The sequence below is a fragment of the Nanorana parkeri genome, unplaced genomic scaffold (assembly GCF_000935625.1).
Source record: "Nanorana parkeri isolate BGI_ZX_2015 unplaced genomic scaffold, ASM93562v1 scaffold726, whole genome shotgun sequence".
Taxonomy (NCBI): domain Eukaryota; kingdom Metazoa; phylum Chordata; class Amphibia; order Anura; family Dicroglossidae; genus Nanorana; species Nanorana parkeri.
In genome coordinates this window covers 582816-609115 of record NW_017306994.1, presented here as the reverse complement: position 1 = coordinate 609115, position 26300 = coordinate 582816, and the positions used below count along the sequence as shown (strand labels likewise).

Sequence of the window (26300 nt, the reverse complement as noted above, 5' to 3'; positions counted from 1 at the left end):
GCCCTCGGATTAAGGGTCTGGTTGGGAATTTTAGGGGGGACCCCACGTTTTTACACCTTTTTTGGGGGTGGGGTTCCTCCTTAAAAATACTACCACTCCTAAAGGGCCTGATATGACTTTGGGGGTTCCTAACATTTTTAACTTGGGGTTCCTCCTAGCTTTCCTACCAGACCTTTAGGATCAGTTATGGATCAGTAGGGGGACCTCAAGCTTTTATTAACGTGTAATTGTTTTATTCTGCTCGCTACCTTGGAGGTAGCGAGAAGAATAACAGAGTTAAATGCCGCTCGGTGACATTTGGCTATTCACTCACTGCCGTTTGGCCCCTATGAGTCCCCAGATGTTAGATCAGTTGATTCAAATGCGTTCTTCACTTCGCCTGAACCGAAGCCAGCCGATGTACGGTTGATTCTAGCCAATGTACGGCTGAAATTAGCCGTACAGGGCCGAAGTAATTAACCAAATAGCATTCGGCTCCCTTCTCTTCGGCTCGGTGATTCACTCGGCTGCCTTCAGCAGCTTAGGGAATAACCCCCTTAGTTTGCTAAACACACTGCATCATAAACTATCATCATGGGTTTTCTTTTTCTCTTAAAATACAGTTTTACCTTTTTTGTATCTCAGTGCAGCTGGTCTCCTTCAGCCAATTCCTGTCTACAGGCATTCGGTCCAGTGTTGGCTGCACATTATTGCTCTTGACCAGATTATATGATCCACAGCAATGCTGGTGCATTTGAGATGGGTGCCCAAAAAGGAGCACTCCTTCCAACAGCAGTGATCCATAGTAAAGAGCACTAGACTGGTGTTTACACAGTAAAGGTTTTTGTGCTACGTACCAGATACCACCATGAGGTGGGGAAAAAAACATTGTGGCACCTTTCTTATGGTCCCTTTTCACATGTGTGCAGAGTTGACAGCTACATTAATATTGACCAGAGGTTGTCTGTCCAAGCATGCATGTTTTTGTTATGTAGAAGGGAGAGGAAGCTGCTGCCAGACACATATGGTTGACCCAATAGCAATTATTCCACTAGCTATTCCTTTTCAAATCCGAGGAATGCCCATAGATATAGGATCAGCTGTCAGCTTCTGTGTTTATAGGTTAAGGCTTCCAATACACTTAAGAGAGCTATTGGATGTGTATCCTAAATCTGGAAATATGTGGTTTACAGTTGTCTATAATGTTCTCACACATTGATAGCAGTCTGAAGTGCATGAAGAGTCTAACTGCCCTCAAGCACCACCATTAGACAATAGACATTCAAACAAGATGAACGTTCATATTTTTATGTTTGTGTTTATATCATATTGGGTTTAAGTGCAGGCACTTCAAGTACCAATAGCAAGCAGGATACCTTTTCTAACTTTCAACATTGCACACTTAACTGTCCTTCTGCACCATAGATAGATGGTAGATGGGAGGGCTTACCATACATATGTCAATGTCCCAAACTAGCTGAAGCAGGTGAAACAGGCGATGGTTATCCCATGTCTTTTGGTATTTAAAACTCACATTTCTTTATATTAGAATCACATTGAATAAACAACTTGTAGCAAGACCATTAGTGTATTCGTTCTCCTATATAGCTTTATTTTTCTTTCAGATCTTTTGTTAAAAATAAATGTTTGTGTTAAAGAATAAAAAAATAGTTGGGTAAATAAATGTTTTACTTTGCTGTTAAATTGCAATTCTTTTTTTTGGTCTTTGCTGTAGTTATTTTCATATAAGATTCTGCTTTCTTCTTGGCATTGTTTTGAGAGGTGCAAGAATCAAGAAGAACTAAAATTTTTACATTTGAGAGCTTTAGAAAGAAAAAGAAAATCATGACCAGAGTTTCACATGGTAATAATAGGCAGTAATGGTCAGAAGCAAGGGCTTTACTATAGCCATATCAGACCATGTGACTGCTAGTGCCCAGAAGCGCAGGGATCTCTGCAATGTCTGGCTACTGCAATTTGCTAATAAAGCTATTATTTTACAAAAAAATACATGGCGAGAAAGATTCCTAAACAATCCAACACTTCTCAAGGCAAACCGTTTTCTGATAAAACTGTAAATGAAAATGTTTAACATGTAACATATTTTACCATTTGTTTCTTTTTGCAAAGATTTTGTGCTGAATCTTTCAAATGCATGTTTTGTCTTCAAGGTCTATGGATTGGAATGTTTTGTCCGCTAATGCTGCAAATTTGCATCTATATACCCTACATCTTTTGCATTAACTGGTACAATGTCTGTGAAGAGGTAATGAGTTTATTCCATTAAAAGAAGTTGTAGTTAGACTTAGTTAATCTATGCTTTACCCAATGCTTAGGTTGCCTGGACATGTTGCTGTCATTTTCAGATTTCTCCTGCAGTATCAATAGCTGGTGACATTTCCCACTGATGGGCAGCCATTGAATGTTTCTAAACCCAAAAAGTCAGGATTTGTTTCCTTTATTTTCACCTGGTAATCCTGCCAGGAACATACTTCTTGTTCTAGGGCGACTAAACCTCCTCACTACATTCTATGCCACTATTCTGCCCTTCTGATTTGGACTACAAACACAAAACAGCTACCCTTGATGTAATGGAGAAGAGAGGGGGCTCTTCATTACATAGGGGTAGTTGTTTTGTAGTTCACAGAAGATAGCCGGGAAAGCTGATAACATTGTTTGTTTAAAATTTCAGTTCCGTACACAGGCACCGAAACAAGATTTCTGACAAGATCAACGGGTGTTTTTTTCTTCTTCAACTGCAGATAATGTACTTAGACTAAAAAAAAAAAAGAAAGAATGCAGTCACCAAATCTAAGGACTATATATTGTATCATGGGCTATTTGTACTGATTGTACCTGATTATAAATGTCACTTTACAAGGCAAGAATAAGAGCTGGAGTGAAGCCAGTAGAAGTCCCTGACCCGACAATCTCACAAACAGATATTTTGAAATCTCAATTTGGCTTGGTGGAAAAAGGTAAGTTGACGACATAAAAGAGTGAACCACGTTCTGCTGTATTATAAAATATATGGTAAAAGATGGTTGTTATTTTCTAAATGTAATGAAGGGTATATAATGAAACAATATATAGTTTCATTGGCCAGTATTTTTTAGACACCTATCAATCAGTACCTTGTATTCTTCTTTACTGTAGTGGGTACCTAGGGTGCATGCCCCAAGTCTCCATTTTTAAAACCAAACTCTGAGCAGGTAAAACAAATATAATCAAAGGAAAAAGGAATTAACTCGTTAGGAGATAACAAGTTAGTAGTGGTCAATTTAGGGATCCGGACAAGCGAGTGTATTGTACAAAAATTAGTTTTATTTGAAAAAGATATAGAACATCACACTTAGCTCCCTCACCACCATTAAAACTGAATAAAATACAGACAATCATAAATTGTATGTGGATCGATCCTCATAAGCATTTGATATAGATTTCACCGTAAGGGGTAATGACCGATGTATAAATTATGTCGGTCTTTATCCCTTCGCGAACTAACCCATCCGTGTACCAACTTGCAAGGGCCGTATGGACTGGGGGGATATCCCAGGAGTGGGAAAATCAGGTGTGATTATACTATGTATTCCAGGATATAGGTGGAATCTGTTTGTTATGAGATTATATCATATAATCAAATAATGATATAAGTGTGTTTCCTGTATAACAATCTTCTTAGTTTGGAATGATGTATATTCACTTTCCTTTCAATTTATTTCCCTTCTTTCATTTATCTTTAAATTACAGTCCTCCTTTAGTTTGATATTTATGAAAAAGAGTCTTCCTTGATTGGGTACCGTTGGCTTCAATTTAGCCGTATGTGCAATTGACCCTTTCCTGTTCGTCAGCCGTGGGGTACCATGGTGGGAACGGTGAAGTGAAAACAAACTTACTGCTAGAGACAGAGGGGGAAGGGGAAATTTTTTCTCCTGGACAGACTAACACATTGGACTGTCTTCAATGCTTCGCCTGACTTCAATCTTCTCTTTCTCTACAGTATTGAATTTTAAGTGTGGAAGGTATGGGATTTTACTTCAGAGTGATATTTCAGACAGTGTCATTGACGGGCATAAAGTATAAAACTTTTTGTCACTCACGTTACTGAAGTTTTTTCCCTTTATAGTCCGGGCGGTTTGATTTTGATTAGTTTATGAGGGTATCCCCTTTCCCTGAAACGTTTGTATAGGTCTTTGGATTCCCTTAGGTAAATCAGCAGGTTCACTGCAATTGCGTTTTATTCTTAAAAATTGGCCTGTGGGAATACCCTGTTTCAGGGGAGGGGGATGATGGCTTGTCGCAAGAGTGTTTGCTGACGTTTCCTTTCTATATGTTTTTGTGATTAGTTTTTGATTTTTAATCTCTATTGAAAGGTCTAGAAAAGAAAGTTGTGTATTGCTTTGAGTGTAAGTGAATTTTAGATTCCTATTATTAATATTCAGATCCTTAACAAAAGATGTCAGTAGATCTTCACCTCCACTCCACACCACTAGTATATCATCAATATACCTGAGCCACGTCAAAGAGTCATACCGGCGGAACACCTACAAAATGAACGCTTTTTGACCAAATGGAAAACACAGGGCATAGAACACGGTCTAACACTAATTAAACTAATTGTAGAAGAAGAAAGGCTGCAAATGCGAGATCTTGAAATACAAATAAAAGAGAGCTCCGAAGGGAACCATTAAAAGATGCAGAAAGTTTCCTAAAACATAATGATCTATTACGCAAGGAAGTAGAAAAAGCCCCAAAAAATCTGAGACAAATAAAACAATCAAAATTCCAGAGAGACATAGGAGACTGGGAGAGAAGGGACCCATTTAAACCTTTACAAAACAGGGGCAGGAACACATCTAGATCAAGATATTCCACCAGTGGAGAGAGACGCTTTAGAGATATCTCCACCAGTGGAAGTGAAAGCGAACCCCCAAAGTCAGTGAGTTTTTTATTGGAAGGGGAGGTCCCCCCATACAAACAAAAAAAACCAAGAAAAATAGAAGACCAAAGACGAGAAAACATAAACAGCCAAAACATACAATCTCAGACCAGAGCCAGTGTGAGAACGAGGAGCCGTCGGACCTGACTCCATGCCACCCACTGGGGGACGAACAGACTAAAAATGTGATTAATTTGACTGACTTCCCACTAAATGAACATCATTTAAGCCTTTTAAAAAAGGGCCTGTCTTTTTCCCCAGTGGATGGCATGGACGAATTTACTATATATACAAAGATCTAAATCTATTCTTGAGGAAAGTTTACCTAAAATACATACACCAACTTAGAAAGACACCTCTACCCTACGGGGACACATCACAGAAAAAAGAATACAACACATCAGAACTAGATGCACAAGCACTAAAAGACCTAGAGGACCTCCTGGAGGAAAACATCGTATCCCAAGAACCCTTGGAAACACTAACAAAAAGGACCACCCCCCTGAAGAAGGGATAAAAAACAATGCCCAATTTTTTGAGCAATAGATACCTGGCCTTATTTAGAGAACTAATACATAAAGAGATTAAACAAATAGACTGGACAATAAGAGGCACAGACAACTTGAAAAAACCAGAAAGGGAAGCCCTAAAAGAACTTAGAGAAGCAACAGGGATAATAATTAAAAGTAGTGATAAGGGAGGAAATGTAGTGCTCCTCCTGGAGGACATATACATAAAGGAGGTTAAAAGATTATTAAATGACGAAAATACATACATTAAATTAAGTGAATCTCCCTTCAAAAAATTGACTAGTGAGTTTAATAACAAGATAAAACATGCCAGGGAAGCAAGTCTACTTACACATAATGAATTCCACTTCCTAAAAATAGAAGACTATAATATTCCAACATTTTACATTATACCCAAGATTCATAAGAACTATAATAATCCCCCGGGAAGACCTATAGTCTCAGCTGTAGGAGGACCACTTGAAAATATGGGTAAATACCTGGATTCCCTCCTAAAAGAAATGGTATTACAGTTACCCTCCTATACCCGGGATACTAAAGATGTGTTAAACAAAATAAACGATCTGGTAATACAGGAGGGCTCCCTTCTAGTTGGGATTGATGTGGAATCACTTTACACATCGATCCCTCATGAGTGGGGAATAAAAGCCATAGAACATTTCCTAGATGTACATTTTCCATTTATGGCGACTCAAAATGAATTCATTGTAGAACTACTTGAGTATGCCCTCTATAACAACTACTTTCAATTCTCGGGAATGTTCTATAAACAGATTAGAGGCACCTCGATGGGAGCCCCATGGGCCCCGTCCTATGCATGTCTCCATCTGGGCTAATGGGAACAGGAGCTAGTATACAATCATCCTCTTATTTTTATAAGATAACATGTTTAGCTTAAATTAGCAATGGATGCACATCTTCTCGTAATCTTTTTACCCATATGGGGTCAAATTGCCTTTGACAACCATTTACATATCATTGATAATAAAGGGGGAAAATCTGTATACAAACACGGCTGTGTGGGAAACACTCTCTACATATGCAAATTTTTATTCGTATGCTGTCTAATGAAACCAACGAGTGGTTTCACCTGGAGGAAGGGAAACTATCCGCTAAAATCTGAACCAATGAACGGAAAGGAAGAAAGAGGCGTGATCTAACTATTTAAGAAACAGTTCTCCCAACCTCAGAGTATGCCCTGACGAAGCCCCGCATAGCAGGAGGGGCGAAACGCGTCGACAGATAGACAGAGACCAGACGCATAATCACCATACAATAAGTGGATGCACAATCCAGATATCAAGGAACACTGCGAAGCTTCAAATTGGGATTTAGGGGTTCTCAGTGACGGACAGACTACACCCAGAACATTCAGGAAACTGTCTAAAGATCCATCAGGTGGAAACATCCCTTGAATCCACTGTTGGGGATCAGATCGCAACAAATCATCCCCTGGAGGAAATAACAAAGACGTCCACACACCTGAATGAACTACTAGACTACACAGGAGAAGATCTTCAAACCGCCCGGACTATAAAGGGAAAAAACTTCAGTAACGTGAGTGACAAAAAGTTTTATACTTTATGCCCGTCAATGACACTGTCTGAAATATCACTCTGAAGTAAAATCCCATACCTTCTACACTTAAAATTCAATACTGTAGAGAAAGAGAAGATTGAAGTCAGGCGAAGCATTGAAGACAGTCCAATGTGTTAGTCTGTCCAGGAGAAAAAATTTCCCCTTCCCCCTCTGTCTCTAGCAGTAAGTTCGTTTTCACTTCACCGTTCCCACCATGGTACCCCACGGCTGACGAACAGGAAAGGGTCAATTGCACATACGGCTAAATTGAAGCCAACGGTACCCAATCAAGGAAGACTCTTTTTCATAAATATCAAACTAAAGGAGGACTGTAATTTAAAGATAAATGAAAGAAGGGAAATAAATTGAAAGGAAAGTGAATATACATCATTCCAAACTAAGAAGATTGTTATACAGGAAACACACTTATATCATTATTTGATTATATGATAAAATCTCATAACAAACGGAGGAAATCAGAATCACTATTACTGATCTGTCCAGATCCCTCCCTTCCACCTACACCCTGGAATACATAGTATAATCACACCTGATTTTCCCACTCCTGGGATATCCCCCCAGTCCATACGGCCCTTGCAAGTTGGTACACGGATGGGTTAGTTCGCGAAGGGATAAAGACCGACATAATTTATACATCGGTCATTACCCCTTACGGTGAAATCTATATCAAATGCTTATGAGGATCGATCCACATACAATTTATGATTGTCTGTATTTTATTCAGTTTTAATGGTGGTGAGGGAGCTAAGTGTGATGTTCTATATCTTTTTCAAATAAAACTAATTTTTGTACAATACACTCGCTTGTCCGGATCCCTAAATTGACCACTACTAACTTGTTATCTCCTAACGAGTTAATTCCTTTTTCCTTTGCATCAATCAACCTGGTTACGGATCGGTACACACAAGCAGCTACGCAAACTCCAATAGGGTGACTACAAATATTCGGATCTCCAGGCAGGAACACAAATCCCTTTTTTCAAAACAAATATAATCCCCTAAAAAAAAAAAAGAGAACTGGATCCTTTACAAGCTCAGAGGGGAGAGGGGCAGATGGAGATAGGCTTTCATGAGTGGTTTGCATTATTAGCCAGGATCCCTGAGTAAGAGGTTTCTTCACTTGTACCTAACCTCCAGGTTCACATTTTCAGAGTGCTTACACTAGATTGATATCTGACCACTAGTCTAAAACGTTTTCATTGTAGCACATCCAACAGTGCTCTAGGCCTATAGGTTACTTCACTTATATTTGTCTCTCTATGAGTATGTACTTGCTCTGTCCTGCCCATCCCCCCCTAACATATTCAAGCCAGATCTGGCCTCCATGGCTTTAATTTCTTCCAAATGCTGCTGAACTGGCTGAAATTCAAACCACGATTGTCCCTCTCAGCTCCAGCAGGATTGCAAAAGTCAAGTGGAAAATTGTTGGCTGAACAGGGACTGCATCCAAATAAATGCAGCCACAGTTTGCGTATTTAGTTATAGCCGGCAGGGCAGATTCCTCCATCCACACTCTTGAGCATGGATTAGAGAATGAGTATTTTCTCTCATTCAGCCTCGCTGGCCTAGCTTTTGACTCATCTTACAAGTCATTTGCTACCAATCACCTAGCAAAAGATTCCTTTGACTTTAGAAAAGCCTTTCCAACATGGACACCGCCCATCCGTTTGTAAAAAAAAGTCCTGTTAAGGTTTTATATTTTTATACACATGCAAGCGCACACAGAAACCTAAAGCCACTAGGTCTTCTTTCCAGACATAATCCAATAGAAATATTTGTTCTTGATTGCATGTTTTTTAGCAAAACTCTTGAGCTATTGTGTAACAAATAAAATACGTCAGTATTACACAAGAAGAAGTATGTGTGAGCATAAGTACAGCATATATAGACCTCATCTACAAATGTCTGTGACTATACATCTATGTAACATAATAACAACAATAATAGTGATAATATGTTTATATATCTGTTGTATTACAGGGGCAACAACAATGTCTGATTCCAGCTTTAACGCTATTGCCTTGCATGACATGGCCTCTGGAGAGGATCACACAAAGCAACTGGAGTTACAAGATCTACCAATTGATACAACTAATGTTGTAGGTGAAATCCTCTCTACTAAACAGCTGATTGTCCGGAGGGGACTAGCATTGCTTCTATCCATTAGCGCACTTATAATTGGTATCACAGTTAAAGTAGTTACTACTAAAAGGTAATGCAGGAGCTGATGAGCCTCGATGAACACACCTAAACAAGTGTGTTGTGCTTTCCACAACTATTTCCCCAATACAGCCAGCTCCAAAAACCTTTGTCTTCCCTTACCCAAGTATACACATGAAAAGTACATGACTTGTATCTTTTTTTGAGCTGGAGGGCGCAGAGCCTACACTTAACTGACTTTAAATGTATGACCTCAATGCAATCTCTTTTCATATCTAACAATATGGAAAGGAAACAATTGTGAAATAAATTGTAGGAAGGCGTAATGCAAGAGATCAGGCTAGTAGAGGTTTTTCAGATCAACTGTTATTTTCCAGTTATAAGCAATGCCCTTTGTTTATCAAGAACAGATTCCAAGTATTTTAAGTTTCTGTTTTTTCTTTTTAAATCCGCCTCGTGTTTTACAATACATGTACTGTATAACCACAAAGCAAATGTTCCTCTGATCAAGCCTTTGCTCCACTTTCACTCTTATGCAATGTATTGTTTCTTAGGAAATCATATGATCACCAAAATATGATTTTTTTCATGTGTGCAAACCCTTACACTCATAGAGGTCAGGGATATAATGTGCAACATAGCATATACAGTGCAGGAGTCAGAGTATAATGTACAAGATATCATATAGAGTGCAAGGGTCAGGAGTATAATGTACAACATAGTGAATGCAGTGCAGGGTAATGAGTATAATTTAGAACATGCAATGCAGGAGCCAGGAGTATAATATACAACACAGCGAATGCAGTGCAGGATCAGACGAATAATGTACAACAGTGAATGTAAGATACAGCAGTGCAGCGGTCAGTAATATTGTGCTCCTCACTGCTGGTCAATAGGGGGGGGGGGGGGGGGGTTATGAGTTTGTCCACACAGCAGCTAGGCTAAAAAGCATGAGCCGGGTGACACTGGAAGCGCTGCATACTAGCCCTGCCATCTGCCTACCCACATGAACTTTGTTCCCATCTATTGTCAACCCCCGTTCTGAGGGCAAGGGTATACTTACTTTTTCCACAGTACACTATTACACCCATTGACGGTTTTGTTGAATAAATTCCTGAAAAGGCTAATTCTCCTTGTGTTTTCATCAAAGTATATCACATTAATCTGTATGCACTGTTTAAAGATCTGATGTTTGTTTGTACAATCATATTAAAGAAGTCAACACTTTCAATTTGGTGTACTTACTTTTTTCACATGGATGTTGTATCTTAGTTTAAATGAAAAACTTGCATTGAAGAAGTATATTAGTAGACATCTGTTAAGAAAGTTCTGCAACTGAGCGATGCTGTACTGTGTGCAACACAGCACACCCTCTATGTGGGTGTGCTGTGTAATTTCTTGCGATTTACTGTATATTTAGCCTGAAACAATATTTGCTTCTGACCGGCGGTGCCGTGAGGAAGTATGGAGTTGGCTTCCCGGCCATTCAGAAACCCGGGTGGCAGGTCATGATGTGGCTGCCAGCTTCCTAAATGGTCATGAAGCCAGACTGCCTAGCAATAAGTTAAGCTAACTTCCTAGCCAATCAGGAAGCTGGGCAGCATGGTATTACCCGGCTTCCTGATTGGTCAGGAAGCCAGGCTGCCTAGCAACAAGTGAAGCGGGCTTCCTAGCCAATCAGGAAGCCAAGAGGCGTGTCATAACATGCCACCCAGCTTTTTGATTGGTCAAGAAACCAGGCTGCCTCACAGTGTCGGGAGGCAAGTGAAGCTGGTATTCTTTCAATAGAACACCGGCTTCCAAGGCAATCAAGAAGCCAGGCGGCAGGTCACTTCCTGATAATCCAGGCCCATGGATGCTGGTATCGGTATCGGCTGTAGTAGAAACCTAGACAATACACATTTTATTTTGGTTTTATAACCTTCATTTTGTATCTTATGAGTTCATTTTATATTTCAAATGAGTAGAGGCTGATACAATGTATGTACAGGAAAGGAGGGGGTGACTGTCTAAAAGACATAAATTGTTCTGTTATCAGAGCTGACAGTTTCTTGTGACTGGAACAGACTGTTAACCCCCAAAGTGCGGGGTCCTGATAAGGATCCTGTCATGGGTCTTTGTTCTAAGTCTGGTATAAGCTAATAAGGATCTTGTCGTTTCACATGTATGCAATTTAGCGCTTCAATGTATATGAGGAGACTTGTTTTTGAATAAAGCAGAAATATATTGATGACTGACACTGGTGTGTCGGTTGTCTTTATTTCTTAATACAGCTGTATTCCACTGGTATACTTGTCTAACTGATTAATAACAGGTTCATTTCCAAGACACAGCAAGTACCCGAAAACAAACATTGGTACTTGTACTCGATACCACAAATCTGGTATCGGTGCATCCCTAAAAAATAACCTAGGAACATTTGAGTTTGTCTTTTTCTCAGCTGGTTAGCTCACACATGAAGTATGCGCAGTTTTGCATGCCAAATAGCTATGCAAATGTTTTTATACATAGAGCTACTACAGTGTTTTACGATGATCTTTGATCAATGAATACTAGGTGTTCTCTGATTGGATAGAATACTAACCTATATAACAGTCAAAGGCAAACACAGAAACTGGCATCCACCTGGAGTAGTGGCACTGTTGGAAGGTAAGCCTCTGAAGGCACATCATATTATACGCATGTGCAGGGCTCCTACATGGGTTTACAGATATTTCAATATGCAGAAATAGCTTTCTTCTCTTACATTTACTCTTCTGGCCATGTCTCCCATACCCAAACACAGAATGTAAAATTGTAAAGCAAAATGAAGTGGTAATAAAATCCCCATTTCTCCTTATTAACAAAACATTATATGTATTTTTTTTAAAATCCGCATTATATGCAAATTTGAACTTAAAGGCTCAAAAAGAGCTTTTGGCTCTTTTATGACAAATACATAATAAATCATTTATTCAATGTCATTCTTATACCTTTAAGGGACAATGAAATATGGAAACAGCAGATGTGATTACATTGAGCTTTATTAAATAACAATATAAATACTTATTAATTAAAATGCTGGTATAATTATACTGTTAACCCAACTACTATGCACAAATATAAGTGTAGTGGTGACCACATGAAATTTCCTAAGACCGATATCACATTACCTCAGTAACGAAATATCAGATAAGTTCATGTTCTAGTTCAGGGCATTGGCACTCCAGCTGTGGTGAAACTACAAATCCATATTATTATACAGGATTTATATAGCACCAACAGTTTGCACAATGCTTTACAATATAAGGAAGACATTACAGTTACAATACAATTCAAGACAAGATGGTAAGGAGGGCCCTGCCTGTGAGAGCTTACAATCTAAAAGGGAGGGCCAAGTGATACATGAGGTAGTTGTGTGGGGATGAATTGTTTGAGAACGTGATGGTTCAGTGGTTAGTTTGAGGTGGGATAGGCTTCCCTGAGGAGTTGAGTCTTTAACCCCTTTGTGACTGACGACGTACAGTGTACGTCACCAGCATCGTTGGAGAGCCTCTAGAGAAGTCCTGGAGGCGAGCATGGGAGGAATTGATGAAGAAGCTGGAAAGCAGAAGGTCTTTGGAAGAGCGGAGGGGAAGGTTAGGGTGATACTTTGAGACAAGGTTTGTGATGTTCCACCTCAAACGAACCACTGAGCCATCGCGTTCTCAAACAATTCATCCGCCCACAGCTATCTGCCTCTAGGAATCATGCCTATGGCTATCAGAGTCTTGCAACTTCTCATAGGACTTGTAGTTTCACCACAGCTGGAGTGCCAAGGTTTTCTACCTCTGTTCTGGTTAATATGAGTCCATGTGCAACTCTACTTCAGTTCTTGACACAAAGGCACTTTAAGGTTTATACAAATATATTTTGATTAACTGAGAACACAATATTCTAGCATCATTACATCATGTATGTAACCACCAGCTAACCTGTTACCAATAATATATGCAACTGATGCAACCCCTCTGTGGGATCAGAATCATAAGTAATGATGAGTGAATCAATTCACAAATCAAGCAAGTTGCGAGTTAAACATTTTTGGATTTACCTGAACAAATGCATGTAGAGCTGTCCAGTCTGTGAGGAATTATTCAGTTCATGGATTCTTAAATCATGATTGCCTGGATTACTAAATTACACAGTTATAAAGGAATCTGCATTCCTCCATCCAGAAGAATGACAAATAATGAATCACAGTTTCTCCTGCTTCAGCAATGACTCATCACGAGATGAGCAGAGAATACATATCATTTAGAAGACTACACTGCAGGGGTGATTACAAGAGTGAGATGAAGCTATTTTCAAATATTTTATGTCAGTAAGTCCCCCTCATGTTTAGCTATGCTACAGTTACATTCCATTCTGGTCAAATTACAGTAACAACGAATTAAAGTTGCATGAACTCTTAGCAAAAAGTTTGTTTCAAGTTCTAATCAACAAAAGATATATGACGGAACATAACATTTTTTGATAGAAACAATCTAATAGAGTAGATTGTATAGCTCTTAAAACTGTTTCCACCTTATATCCTTATGGAAAGATGGAAGAACTTGAATCCTGAGAATCATTTTTATGCAAGCTATCCTTTGGTAATCACAATAGCCTGACTCCTCGAGACAACCCATTATAGGATCTGCCCAGTTGAAGATTTTCATTTAGGGGTCATCAACTCATTTACTCTATCCATTCCCAGTCAAAAGTCTAACCATGACTCCTACTATAAGCACCATCAAAGATAAAAACACTACAAGTCCCCTTCGCAGTATTAGCTGCTTGGTGGAGAGAACTTCACACACTACATTCACAGCTTCCAGTGGTGAATCCTCTTGTAACACCAGATGCTCTGTATGACTGAAACCAATGTCTGGAACAATAACTGCACCTGTAACATTCTGATCCACATCAGAATAGCCAGTATCCGAAGAATGCACGTCACCTGCATGAAAAAAGTCAGAAAATACTATTGTAATATTTACTAACTCCATAGTCTTTACATACAGTAAATGATGACTCAGAACAAAACAAATAGGTCAAAACAGGTTCACTCAATTGGTTAGTAGCATTTACAGATGTAAACAGAAGGCAATATAAGGTCAACCGCTTTTATAGTCAATTTCTATAGAGCATTTTCATATACTTGCCATTTGCAACCATGCTAAACTCAGTGCTGGAATAATCCCCTGCTGGAGTGCTGGATGCAAGATCCTCTTTCTTTGATGTCACACCTGCTTGAATCTGAGCCTAAAAGACAGATACATTCCTTATTTACACTAGCAGAACATATTCAGGTAATATTAAGGGCTGCGTCACATTGGAAATTTTGTAGCAGTGCTTAATTGTGCTACAAAATTCTAATACCTGCGTTTTGTAGTCAGTGGCATATTTGCTATAGTCATTGGTGATTTTACTAAAAATGTTCGCAGCTATAGGTCAAACTTGTGCTATATTATTGCATTATGTTCACTGCTACAAATCACTCTTCCTCAGTGATTTGTAGCTAAACCATAGAAAATGCAATTATAGCTGGCCATATTGTCACTGACATAAAAAAGCTGCATGCACAAGAGCAAAATTGTATATTGCGTATATATACGCGTATATGTGTGCACTATATGCAATCCTAGAATGCATCATTCGTAATAGAAATTTTTACGCTACGCAAATATACCAGCTCCATACGCAGCTATGTGTATGGAGTCATTTATTTGCATATGCTGCATATGGGACAATACGCGCGTACACGCGTGGCAGTGTGAATGAGGCCTAACAATCACACACAAAAAAAATCCCTACAACAAAATCGCCAGTGTGACATGACCCTAATGTAATCATTAAAAAGTATCACATTACACCCTAAAGGATATGTATTTCCAGATTCTATGTATTCCAAAGCATAAAATGAATTGTCGTCAGCCATATAGGACACAAGAGTCTCTGGTTTCCTTCCACAATTCAAAAGACATGCTAAAAGGTTAATTGGCTCTGGTCTAAATCGGCCCTGTATGTATGAATGTGCAATAAGGACATTAGATTGTAAGCTCCTTGAGGTCAGGGACTGATGTGAATGTGCTCTATGTAAATCGCTGGCTACATTGTTGGCGCTATATAAATACTAGTAATAGATGAAAAAATATAGGGAAACAGATAATGAGTATATTTTTCCATACAGAATAAGTAGCCATGGCATACTTTAGAATACAATAAATAACCTATAAGGAAAATACTATATCTAGAGTGTGACAGGAAGAGAAAAGTAAGTCCAGCATTATCAACTAGTCAGGGTGCCTTTTTTACACCTCCAGTCTAAAAGACCTACAGATGTATTAGAATGTTATCATGATATTATATCTAATATAATATACATAATCTAATATACTGGAGTAACAGTAATCTACCGCCTACATCTACTCTGTATGTAAGGAGAATCAACAACTACTCTACAGACATTTATGTCTGATGCTTTGCTCCCTACAGAAGTCAATAGGAGTGCATAAGAAACTTTAAACAGTGCAAGTGAAGGTCAAAAACAGCTGAAAAAAAAGTCAGGAGCAGATAAAAAGAACCTCTGGGGGCGCAGTAAATTTTTTTGTTTGAGTAAAGTGTGTCAAAATTATACCTCAATGCACTAATACTGTGATAGGCACTTTATTTGAGGAGCTCCTGAATAGCATTCGGGTGCAGAGCTACTATCGCTGACAGCCCTGCTCCCGGATGTCAACAAATGGGCGGACCAAGTCCCATGGAGGTCACGACTCGCTCTGCCTCTTTGTTGACATTCGGGTCAGAGCTGTCATTTTGCGGCAAGAGTATTTTTTCTTTTTGCGAGTCAGCGGCCGTCATCCATCATGATTGACGTGGATCTACATCGCAGGACAACATGATTGGCCTTTGGATTACATCGATGGACTTTTTCGGGTGTTTTTTTTTTTTAATAAGAACTGTCAATATAAGGGATTTTAGCAGGGTCTGGTATGAATTGGGAGGGGACTCCACACTGTTTTTTTCCAACACCACAAGTTCATTCCAACAATGACATTCAGACAAAAAATTGGATGCATCTGAAATTTTCGTTATTGGAAAATTCAGATACTTTCGGATTAGTTATTCAGAAACTCGGATACATCTGAATGTCCAAATTTCCGAAAATTTGTCCGAATTTTAATTTTGGAATGAAACAAATCGCTTGTGTCAAATAGATCTCAAATGAAAATATAACAATAAAAAGTGAACTATGAGTATACAGCTGCAGGTTTACAGAAATGGCAGGAACACATATATACCTCGTTACATGCTTTATCCCAGTCCATACGCAGAACATAAACCACGAAAAAGGAAGCTTGCATAAAGACGGGGAAGAGCAGTCCAATCCACAGACCTACACAAGGAAGAAAACTATCAGCAGAGGTTTTTGATTCTGTTAACTGTTTTTTTTTTCCACTGAAAATTAAGCCTTATAAAATGGGTATGGTCGGCAGGAGATGCACTATAAAAGTAGTGCTGAAGAGTCAGTCAACAACTACTGTTTCAATCTCGGGTAGACACCGACAGGTTAAGATCTAGTATACAGTCTATGAAATAGGTTTCCTTTGCATTTTCAATGATTCATAGGTGGAAATAAAAGCAAAACATACACTGGACTCTTAGGCTTAGCTAAATTCATTTAAAATGCCCTTGTGCACTATTCTCTGTGTAGAAACTAACATGCTAAAGCTCTCAGGGACTTCAGCTATGGCTCCTTGTTTTATCTTCGTTACAGAGAAGGGAGAAGGATAAGACTACATGGGAAGCCAGCAGATCTTAGACTTCAGATGCAGACAAAGCTCGAGTGATTCAGCTATCCATCTTCCACTCATGAGTGAACACAAGAAATAACGGGCAGTGCTACCTATACCCGTTTTCTTTTGCAGTGTCACAATGCTGACCACACACACAGTACGATTTTGTTTCAGATCAGAAGCAATTGCATAGTGTGAGTGTCAACTTGATTTGCTATATTTTGAATGGATTGTTTAGGTAAGCCCCCTTTATACACAGTGGACTGCAAATTTTGTTCATCTACCAACCCCAAATTTAATCTAAATCTGACGGTGTGTGGCAAGCTTTAGAGATGGTGTAATACGTATAATGTATACTAAGGTCAATATAAAGGTTTGGCAAGTTAATGTTTCATCCCATGGACTGTGAAAGGATAATGTTGTATTTCAGGTAACCTAGATTATACCAACAGTAAAGGAAAGGGTTCTTTACACTAATAGAAGATGAAGCGGACCTTTACCCCCTTTCACCAAAAATCACCTCAACATGCAGCTCTGCATGCGGACATGAAATCATCTTATATTCATTAGTTCAACAAACCTAATTTTTCTTTTAGTTACAAATATTGTTTTTCCACTTCCTGGTCCTCTTAGGCATTAGTGATGCAGCCTGTGCCCAAACGTTGTATCCTAGGAAGGTTACATCAGCAGAAAATGCTGGGATATCTCAACTGTAATCTCATGAGATCTCAGGGAAAGGCATTTTCCTCCCCCGAGATGATGTGCATGGTCACATGTCCTAGTCACATGTGCCAGAGTTCCAGGAAGTAAAGGGAGATTAAATAATCTGCCCTTAGAAAAAATGGCCACTGTGAGAAGAATGAGGAGGAAAAGAAAAATAGGGTATGCAAAGAATAAAAAGCCAGCAATAATCTAGAAGTATGAGTTTGTTGATTGTGAATGGCCAGAAAGGAACTCTTTACCTTTTGAAGTAAGATTGGCCAGAGCTGACAAGGTGGCCAGGGATTTACCCTCCCCTGAACCAGAAGAAGTGGGGTGATTCCTAAAGCCCAACTCCAGTTTTAGCTGCATAGAGTGAAGGGTTGGAACCTCTTAAGGTTTTGTCTTGTGTTCTCATTTGGAGATTACTTCTCCCTTCCTGTGAGAACTGAAAGAAATGGAAAATCCCCCAGCTTGATATCTTATTGACAGTTATCAGAGAAAACCGGAAGTAATGCTCTAGTTGAGACACAAGCAGCAATTACACCCCACTTTCTAGCAGTGTGTAAAGTTTTGCATGCCTTTCAGTATCTAGATGCAGTTCCTGCTTACTTCCTGTCCAGTTATTGAATGTCACACAGAACAGATGAGAAGTGAAATATTTTCTATGGGGACACAGAGGATTTTAAAGGGCACAGTCACATCTCTTTGTGTGCCAACAAATGAGTGTGTGCTTTAATGCGTGTTAACACAAAGCAATGTAATGCATGGCACAAGCACCACAATACACAGGTGTGAGAGCTCCGTGTGTCCTGATGTGCCACACTGCCAAAAATATTAGATACCTAACACAACATATGTCATTTCATTAAAAAAAAACACACGAGAACAAGTGTGTTACTACAATCTCCTTAACTTGTGGACTTAGAAAACCTGACAGACGTTCTAACACTTCTCCACCTTGATCTAAAGTAGAGGCAGATAGGGTACACACACTTGTAAAGGGTAGGTTGCCTTCTCAGAAAAAAATTCTGTTTTTACAGACCATGACTACTGGTCATGAGTCAACAGACATGTACATGTAAAGTTTTACACTGTGTGGTCAGATCATACAACCCTAACCTTATATCCCACAAAGGATATAAATCCACTTTCTGGACATCAACAGCATTTGAAAAGCTAGTTATAACTTTGTAAAAGTGGAAGGGACTTAGCAGATCCACCCACTACAGGCTGCCTGCAGAAAACTACAGGAAGGGGACGGTTACAAGACCAATCACCATGTACAACACTGGATTAGTGCACAGATCTGGAAGAAATACCCAAAGCACATCAAGATCCCAGAGTTTAGCTTTAACCATTGCCTACTTACGTATCTATTGTTCATACCTATTACTCCAAGTTTTGCTGCAAACATCAGTGATATTCCTATGGGTAAACCTACAAGGTAAAACCCAACAGCATTTGTAATAGCACCAATCTTTTGCTTTCCAGTTCCTCGAAGTATGCCAGCGCAGGTACCCTAGAAGTAAACACCAATTATGAATTGTGAGAGTCAATGATGGACTCATACACATGCATAGTATATAGCTCATCCCAACTCTAAGATAGGGGCTTCCTAATGCTCGGGAGAGAAACATTTTATCCTGGAAAGGTTTACTCTGCTCTATCTAGCAGAGAAAACCTTTCACCATTCGGGGATCCTCGCTGTTTTTTTTTGTTTCGTATTTTATTTTGACAACGGCTGCCACCCGGAGTACAGAAAAAACAAACAAACAAACAACAGACAGCATGGTTATGAATAGCTTGACTGATATTGACTATTTCAATTTGCAATAGGCAATAGCAGGCTGGCTATTGCACCCACCCACTGCTGCAGTCAATCAGCAGAGGTGGACCTGAAGTTCTCCTTTTTTTTATTATTATTCTGATGGCAGCCTGTCAGAATCCCCCCCCCCCCAAAAAAAAAAAACAACCCAGCAGATAGCAGTGGAAGCATTAGCTTCCCTGCTATCTGCCATTTCAGGGGGGTGCCCCCTCCCCCATCCCCCCACGGATGAGGGGGGGGAGGGCACCTCCCTGAATTGAGAAGGGCACCTCCCTAAAATGTTTTTTTTTCAGGTTGGGATGTCTGTTATATACATAAACACACACACATATATAAAATACTTACAGCTGTAGCATCACACATGTGAAATGGAACAAAGATGAGCATGAGCTGGGAGACCAGCTTTACAATCTCTCTAAAGGAAAAAGAAAAATAGTTAGAGCTGAGTAGCTGGGGGGATTAGATGTAATCTATCTTGAAGAGAGATATCTGCATAAAAGGCCTCAACGGACATAATTGACCCTGAGCTGCAACCACAAACTGAGGAAGTGAGGCTAAATTTATTTAGCCTCACTGTAAGTGACATGATGTCTATAGAACACACATGTGCCCTCAAGATATGAGTAACAGGCTGTCTGTGATGGAGGAAGTAGGGGGTGGCAAGGGAGGAATGAGATGCAAGTGGGGCATGTGTGAGGCGGCTATGGAAAAATGCAATGTAAGTAGAGAAGGGGTTGTGGTGGCTGGGGAGAGATGAGATGTGGGAGGAGAGTTGGCCTTCAACACCCCATCCCCCCCATAGCTCCTCTTGACCTTCATCTGCCAGCTACCCACCTTCCCTTACTGCTTTTCTCTGCGGGTGCCTCAGGGATGGTTTCCGTATGACCAGGCCACAAACCCTTTGAGCCACAGTCGCTGCTAGAGCTGCAGCAGTGGTCGGATTAAGAGGTGGCTCTGTGCTGAGCAGGGTCAATGGCAGTAACTGCACTACCTGACTGTGCTGCAATGGCCAGGGACCTCCAGATGAGCAGTGCCGGTGTGCTTAGGCTCTGAGGAACGGAAGGGGGAACCCAGGACCAGTGCAGCAGGAGTCTTCTAAACAGAAGGCTCCTGTGCCTCTCCTATGCCTTAGGAATACATTTTATATTATAGAAGATAAGCAAGATTTGAAATTAATTCTACCCACCTGTCAGAGGTAAAAATATAGGCAATTACATCTTTCAGTCCAGCCAGCAAACTACCCGACACCAAAGAACAAAATACTAGAAGAAAGAAAACAAAAAATTAGGGCTAAAATAAAAAAACAAACAAAAAAAACCAAACACATATTAAGTCATCAAGCAAACAGACGCATGAGGCTGTATAATGTAAATTTTGGGCATATTTCCATGCCTAGGATACTCAGCTGCCACGAACAGCATCCCATAGTTATGAATGGCTGTAGGTGGTTGTATGTGGGTTTGCGCCTCTAACTCATGCATGTGTACAGACATACAACTGTCAAGTCTCCAGGGGTGTATGGCTTTATGCACGCACATGTTTACACAAGTAGCACACTCCAGAGATGTGTATTCTTTCACTAATCCTTTTTTACACTCTTTTTATAGTTCTCAATGCAGGTCACTCACTGGCCTCATATTCTGTTACCCTTGTTACAAGCAGTGTTACACTGTAACATACTGCACAGGGGAAAAGAATAGCTAAACTTCAAAAGAAAGGGCATACTGTAAGCCCTCGTTCACACCTGAACGTTTTGTAGCGCGTTCTACGCTCGAAGAACGCTCTACAAAACGCTCAAAAATATAAATTGCATTGGAGTCAATGGACTCGTTCCCACCTTGCCGTATTTCCGCCCGTCCCGAATGCGCTACAAAACGGCCCACGCCTGAAAAGGTACAGGTACTACTTTGGGCCGTTTTGTAGGGCGTTTTCCATTGGAATACAGCCAAGTAGCCTTCGGAATCGCGCGACGGTCGCGCAACTTTTTTACCGCGAATCGTGGTAAAAAGACCGCGCGACAGACGCGCTTTTGCAATACGCCTAGGTGTGAACGAGGGCTTAGAAATGAGCCACCATGAGCTGCTCTGGGATCTGACTGTATGCTGTGCATCCTGAATTTGTCTCAGCACCTGCATTATATACTGTAAAGACAATGAAACCAAAATGGTTTTCTATTCTTTCTGTTTCCTATATATAGATACTCAATGCCAGATCAAGTCACAACGTGTGCTTAGTCAGCCTCTTATAGTACCTGTAAGTAAACACTCATCTATCTTACATATGCAGGATAATAATACTACATAGAGTTTAGCACAATGATAATAAAAGTTACTCAATACTAAATATAATGTGATCTGAAGTATGAAGGCCAATTTTAAGCTAAGGGTAATGAGTCTATAGTAGTGGAAATTACATAAATGTTATCTGTGTCCCTTGCCTTAATGCCATGACTGCCAAGTCACAGCTATCTCCATGTGTGTGCCAAGGTATAAAGTTCTGCACATTTCTAAAGTACGTTCAACTGTCCACAACATTGGAGCCAGCATTCCGTTCCTCTAATCTGTTGCATAACCTGTATAATCTCAGGTCTTTATGAAGTACCGGCTGGTGTAGGGGCACACAATGAGTATCTGACTAACCATTCTTCCTTCATTGCCACAACCCACCCACATAAAACATCTATAATTTTGCAACCTCTGCCATCTTTTAGATTGTGTGCCAGACATTTCCCTACAGAAATCTTTTTAAACTTGCACTTTACTAAAATGTAGACACAGGGCTGTGCCTCTGCTCCAGAGGTTATAGATTTATCCATGGGGTCCATATTTTATGAGTGGACACATGGCCGTGCCTCTGCTCCAGAGGCTATAGATTTATCCATGGGGTCCATATTTTATGAGTGGACACAGGGTTGTGTCTCTGCTCCAGAGGCTATAGATTTATCCATGGGGTCCATATTTTATGAGTGGACACAGGGTTGTGTCTCTGCTCCAGAGGCTATAGATTTATATGGGGTCCATATTTTAGGAGTGTACTGGTTTCTACTGGTGTAGAACTAGCTTTAGCAGTACCAGATATGAGCTTTTGAGCCAGTTAGCTCACTCGTTCAAACAAACACCTGTGGCCTCGCCAAAGCAAGTGATGAGATGTTAGAGCCCTTCCCAGAAGCACTGTGAGGAGCCTGAATCCAGCTCCCCTAGATTTTATAAAATCAAGACTAAGATGAACCTTCTGACTTTAGCACAGCTGCAATGTGTGCTGAACAGTTCTTTACAAGTTTACTTGTTTCCTCTAGCAAAAAAGCATGCAGCAAATGATGTCAGAACTCCTGATCCGCAAACTCAATCCAGATCAATGACTAATTAAGTCCTGAAGCCAGCAGGTCTATATAACAAAAGGGAACCAGAATTATCTGTAGGTGTCAGCAATGGTAGCCTACATATTTCTCTTCTGAAAAGGTGCCTTTTATATTAACTGAGTTTTTAACAAGAGTGTTCTGTCTACTGTAAGAATAAAATGCATTGTTTTACCAGTAAACATCTATCTTACCTATGCACACGAGGACAACTTTACATGAGGTTTTTGCTTGCTCCACATTTCCAGCTCCTAATGCATTTCCTATTCTGACATTTGCTGCCACAGATAATCCAACAGCTACCTGCAAAAAAAAAAAACATCTTTAGATGAAGGGTGGTCAAACGTTGGCCCTCCAACTGTGGTGAAAGTACAAATTCTATCATACCACTGCCTCTCCTAGGTATGCCTATGGCTGTCAGAGTGCAGCAATGCTGTATGGGACTTGTAGAAGGTCCTGCACAAGGACCTTCATGGCAGGATCACCAGGTATTACTTTAATGAAACAAATAACATAAAAATGTAGAAAAGGAATTTTGAAATTAAAGAAAGCATGTAGTGACCCCCATCACATACAGAGAAGCAGCATGTAGTGACCCTTCTCTCTGGACGTTCAGTGTTCCCTAATACACACATGCAGCAGCCAGTACAGACACTCAGGCCTCCCCAGACACCCACTGTTCATGCTGCCCTGATTCAGGCTGAAGTCCCCTCACCTGGCAGGCTCCCTATCCCCCATCCAGTTGCAAAGGCCACATTTGGCAGCTGCCCTTTGGGCCCCACAACAATGACTGTGCCCTGGGCAGCTGCCCCTTTTGCCCTGTGTTAAAGACGGCCCTAACCACCAATATGCTTTCATATTCGCAGTGATCTGTTTCTGGATACTGTTTTTATGTGATAAGAGTATCCTTGAAGTGCATTAAATGCATAAAGGGCATTTAAAGGGCGATAAAATGAGGCCAATAAGTTTCTCAGCAAATACCAATGGTAAGTATAGAAGACAGAGAGGTGAAAACTACAGCCACTTGTTGACTATTGATTGGCCGATTGGATGATTGACAGGCTTCCCCACCAATCACGAGTGAGGACAGAGGAATTGCCTCTTCTCACGCTGATTGGCCGATTGGATGATTGACAGGCTTCCCCACCAATCACGAGTGAGGACAGAGGAATTGAAGGCGGAGTCTGGTTTCGGCCGTTCGCCCGTGGAGAAGGAGTACGCGGCCATCTTGCATGAATGCAGACGCGGTCCTGTGTGCTGTGTGCGGCGGTGGAAGATGGCGGACACAGGTACTCGTTTTGGACATCAGAGCATTTGCACGAGTACGAGTACCCATGCAAATACTCGGTATCGCGGCCGATACCGATGCTTGTATCGGTATCGGTGCATCCCTAATATTTATTGAATTCATCATTCAAAAACACTCACCATGTAAACTGCTGTTGTCAGTTCCAGCATTACAGCTTGTGCACCCAGTTCAACAACACTTATAAGACCTTCAGATAAAATATATGAAACTGGTTAAAAACTGTCCGTGTAACATAGCCAAAACACAACATCAATAAGCATCTACTATATACGATGAGGCCCCCATAGTTGTATACTATGTCGTTTAAAGATTAACTCCAGCTAGACAACTAAATACGCAGCAGAAATATTTCTATATGTGAACTGTTTTATTTGTCAAAAAAATTATGAGGCTCTTTAATCAGTTTGGGGATCCAAGCACACTGATAACTTTTTTATATTTTAGTTCAGGTATGAAAAAATAGTTAAAATGTTTGCAACTGATACCTTTCCGCTATTTGTTTTATTTTGAGCTGAATGTCTCAAATGGTCCCTCTGTCATAGCCTTAATGCTCTATTTTATAGTTGATATTCAATATGCCTCAGTTTGGAGGCGGTGGAGCTTTTTTTGGCGACCGATGCCAATACAGGAAGTGACGCTGTCACTTCAGCCTCCACATTTTTTCATTTTCACTGGAGACACACCTTAAAGTGCAACTGAAATGTCAGTTTAAATCAGTTAAATGCATTCAAGGTGTATCAAAAGAAAAGGTGTGCATATTATGTTCTGTGGAAAAGCCTGTCCCCTTCAAGCATGTTGTAGAGAAGGCCCTTTACCCTGTGTGTGGAAGCATTGGTCTCTTCTAATATGCCTCCTGTTTAGGGCACAGCTAGTGCTCTCCAATAAGAAGTATGAGCTTTGCTGATTGCAGAGCTATAGGTATGACTCAGAAGGGGGCATGTTGGACCTTTGCAGAGAGACCACTTCTTCCCCACAGAAAGAGATTTCTTCTGGAGAGAAGGTTCTTCTCACCTGCATGCTGGCAGCGGGCAGGCTTTTTTTTAAAAACAAACAACTTCATCTGTGCTCTTCCTTTAGAAAACCCTAGGGGATTGTATATTGTGCGTCATTTGTGTACCTTGTATTACATGTTATTTGTAAAAAAAAAATGATAATAAACATTGGTTTAAAAATATATACAAAAAATGTGAGAGGCACCAAAGCAACATTTCAGTTGATGACTCTTGTACAAAACCAACCTGCCAAAAAGCCTCCAATCTCAAAGCTCCACCACTCAATGCACACCATGAGCATGCTGGGAATGGCCAAGCGCATAAATAAGCCCCATTCCTGTAAACAGTCTGTGGACCAACCTAAAGAAGACAATTTAAATATGAAATGCAGCACATGGAAATGTGAGGATCTTCTGCTGGATATTTACTACCTGGTTATAGTTGAGTGAGCTGTATTCACTCGCATACCTCCCCAAGTTGATACGTGTAGCTTTTTCATAATAATATAGGTGAATAGAACACCAGACATTGCAAACTGAGATAACATGTTTGCCCAAGCTGATCCTCTGTAAAATAAATCAATAAAACGTTTAGAAATATACAAGAAAGAGCAGAATAATGCTACAGTATAAACTCAAGGTCATGTTGGTTGGAGCTATAAACCCTAAAACAAAATTCTAAAGATTTTTGGAAGAAGTGTTCCTGAGCCCAAGCAGTAATGTCCATCACAGATTTAGGCTGCTTTTAATGCACTGAAGAGCATGGGCATCCAATATTGCATTTCAGCCTTGTCCCTTGCGCAGAGATTTTTCCAGATTCTCTGAATGTTTTGATGATATTAATTTATTGTAGATGATGATATGTTTAAAATCTTTGCAATTTTCCGTTGAGGAACAGTATTCTGAAATTGTTTGACAATTTGTGGGAGCAGCTTTTCAGATTGGTGAACCTCTGCCCAGCTTTACTTCTGAGACACTCTGACTCTCTAAGATGCTCTTTTTATACCCAATCATGTTACTGACCTGTTGCCAATTAACCTAACTAGTTCTTCCAGCTCTTCCTTGTTAGTGCTACTTTGTCAGCTTTTTGTTGCCCTGTCCCAACTTTTTTGA

General features: G+C 40.1%; 1 protein-coding gene and 1 pseudogene across 1 annotated transcript in view; one reads left to right on the top strand and one right to left on the bottom strand.

Annotated features, from left to right (window-relative positions):
• The window catches only part of LOC108793166 (multidrug and toxin extrusion protein 2-like), a 42785-nt gene extending 38800 nt beyond the window's left edge, over nucleotides 1-3985 (top strand). Inside the window, exons 15-16 of the mRNA XM_018564108.1 lie at nucleotides 2151-2245; nucleotides 3980-3985. Coding sequence (XP_018419610.1) covers nucleotides 2151-2245; nucleotides 3980-3985 — 101 coding nt within the window. The remainder of the gene's footprint in view (nucleotides 1-2150; nucleotides 2246-3979) is intronic.
• Nucleotides 3986-13776: 9791 nt separating this feature from the next.
• Nucleotides 13777-26300, bottom strand: part of LOC108793172 — a 27337-nt pseudogene continuing 14813 nt past the window's right edge.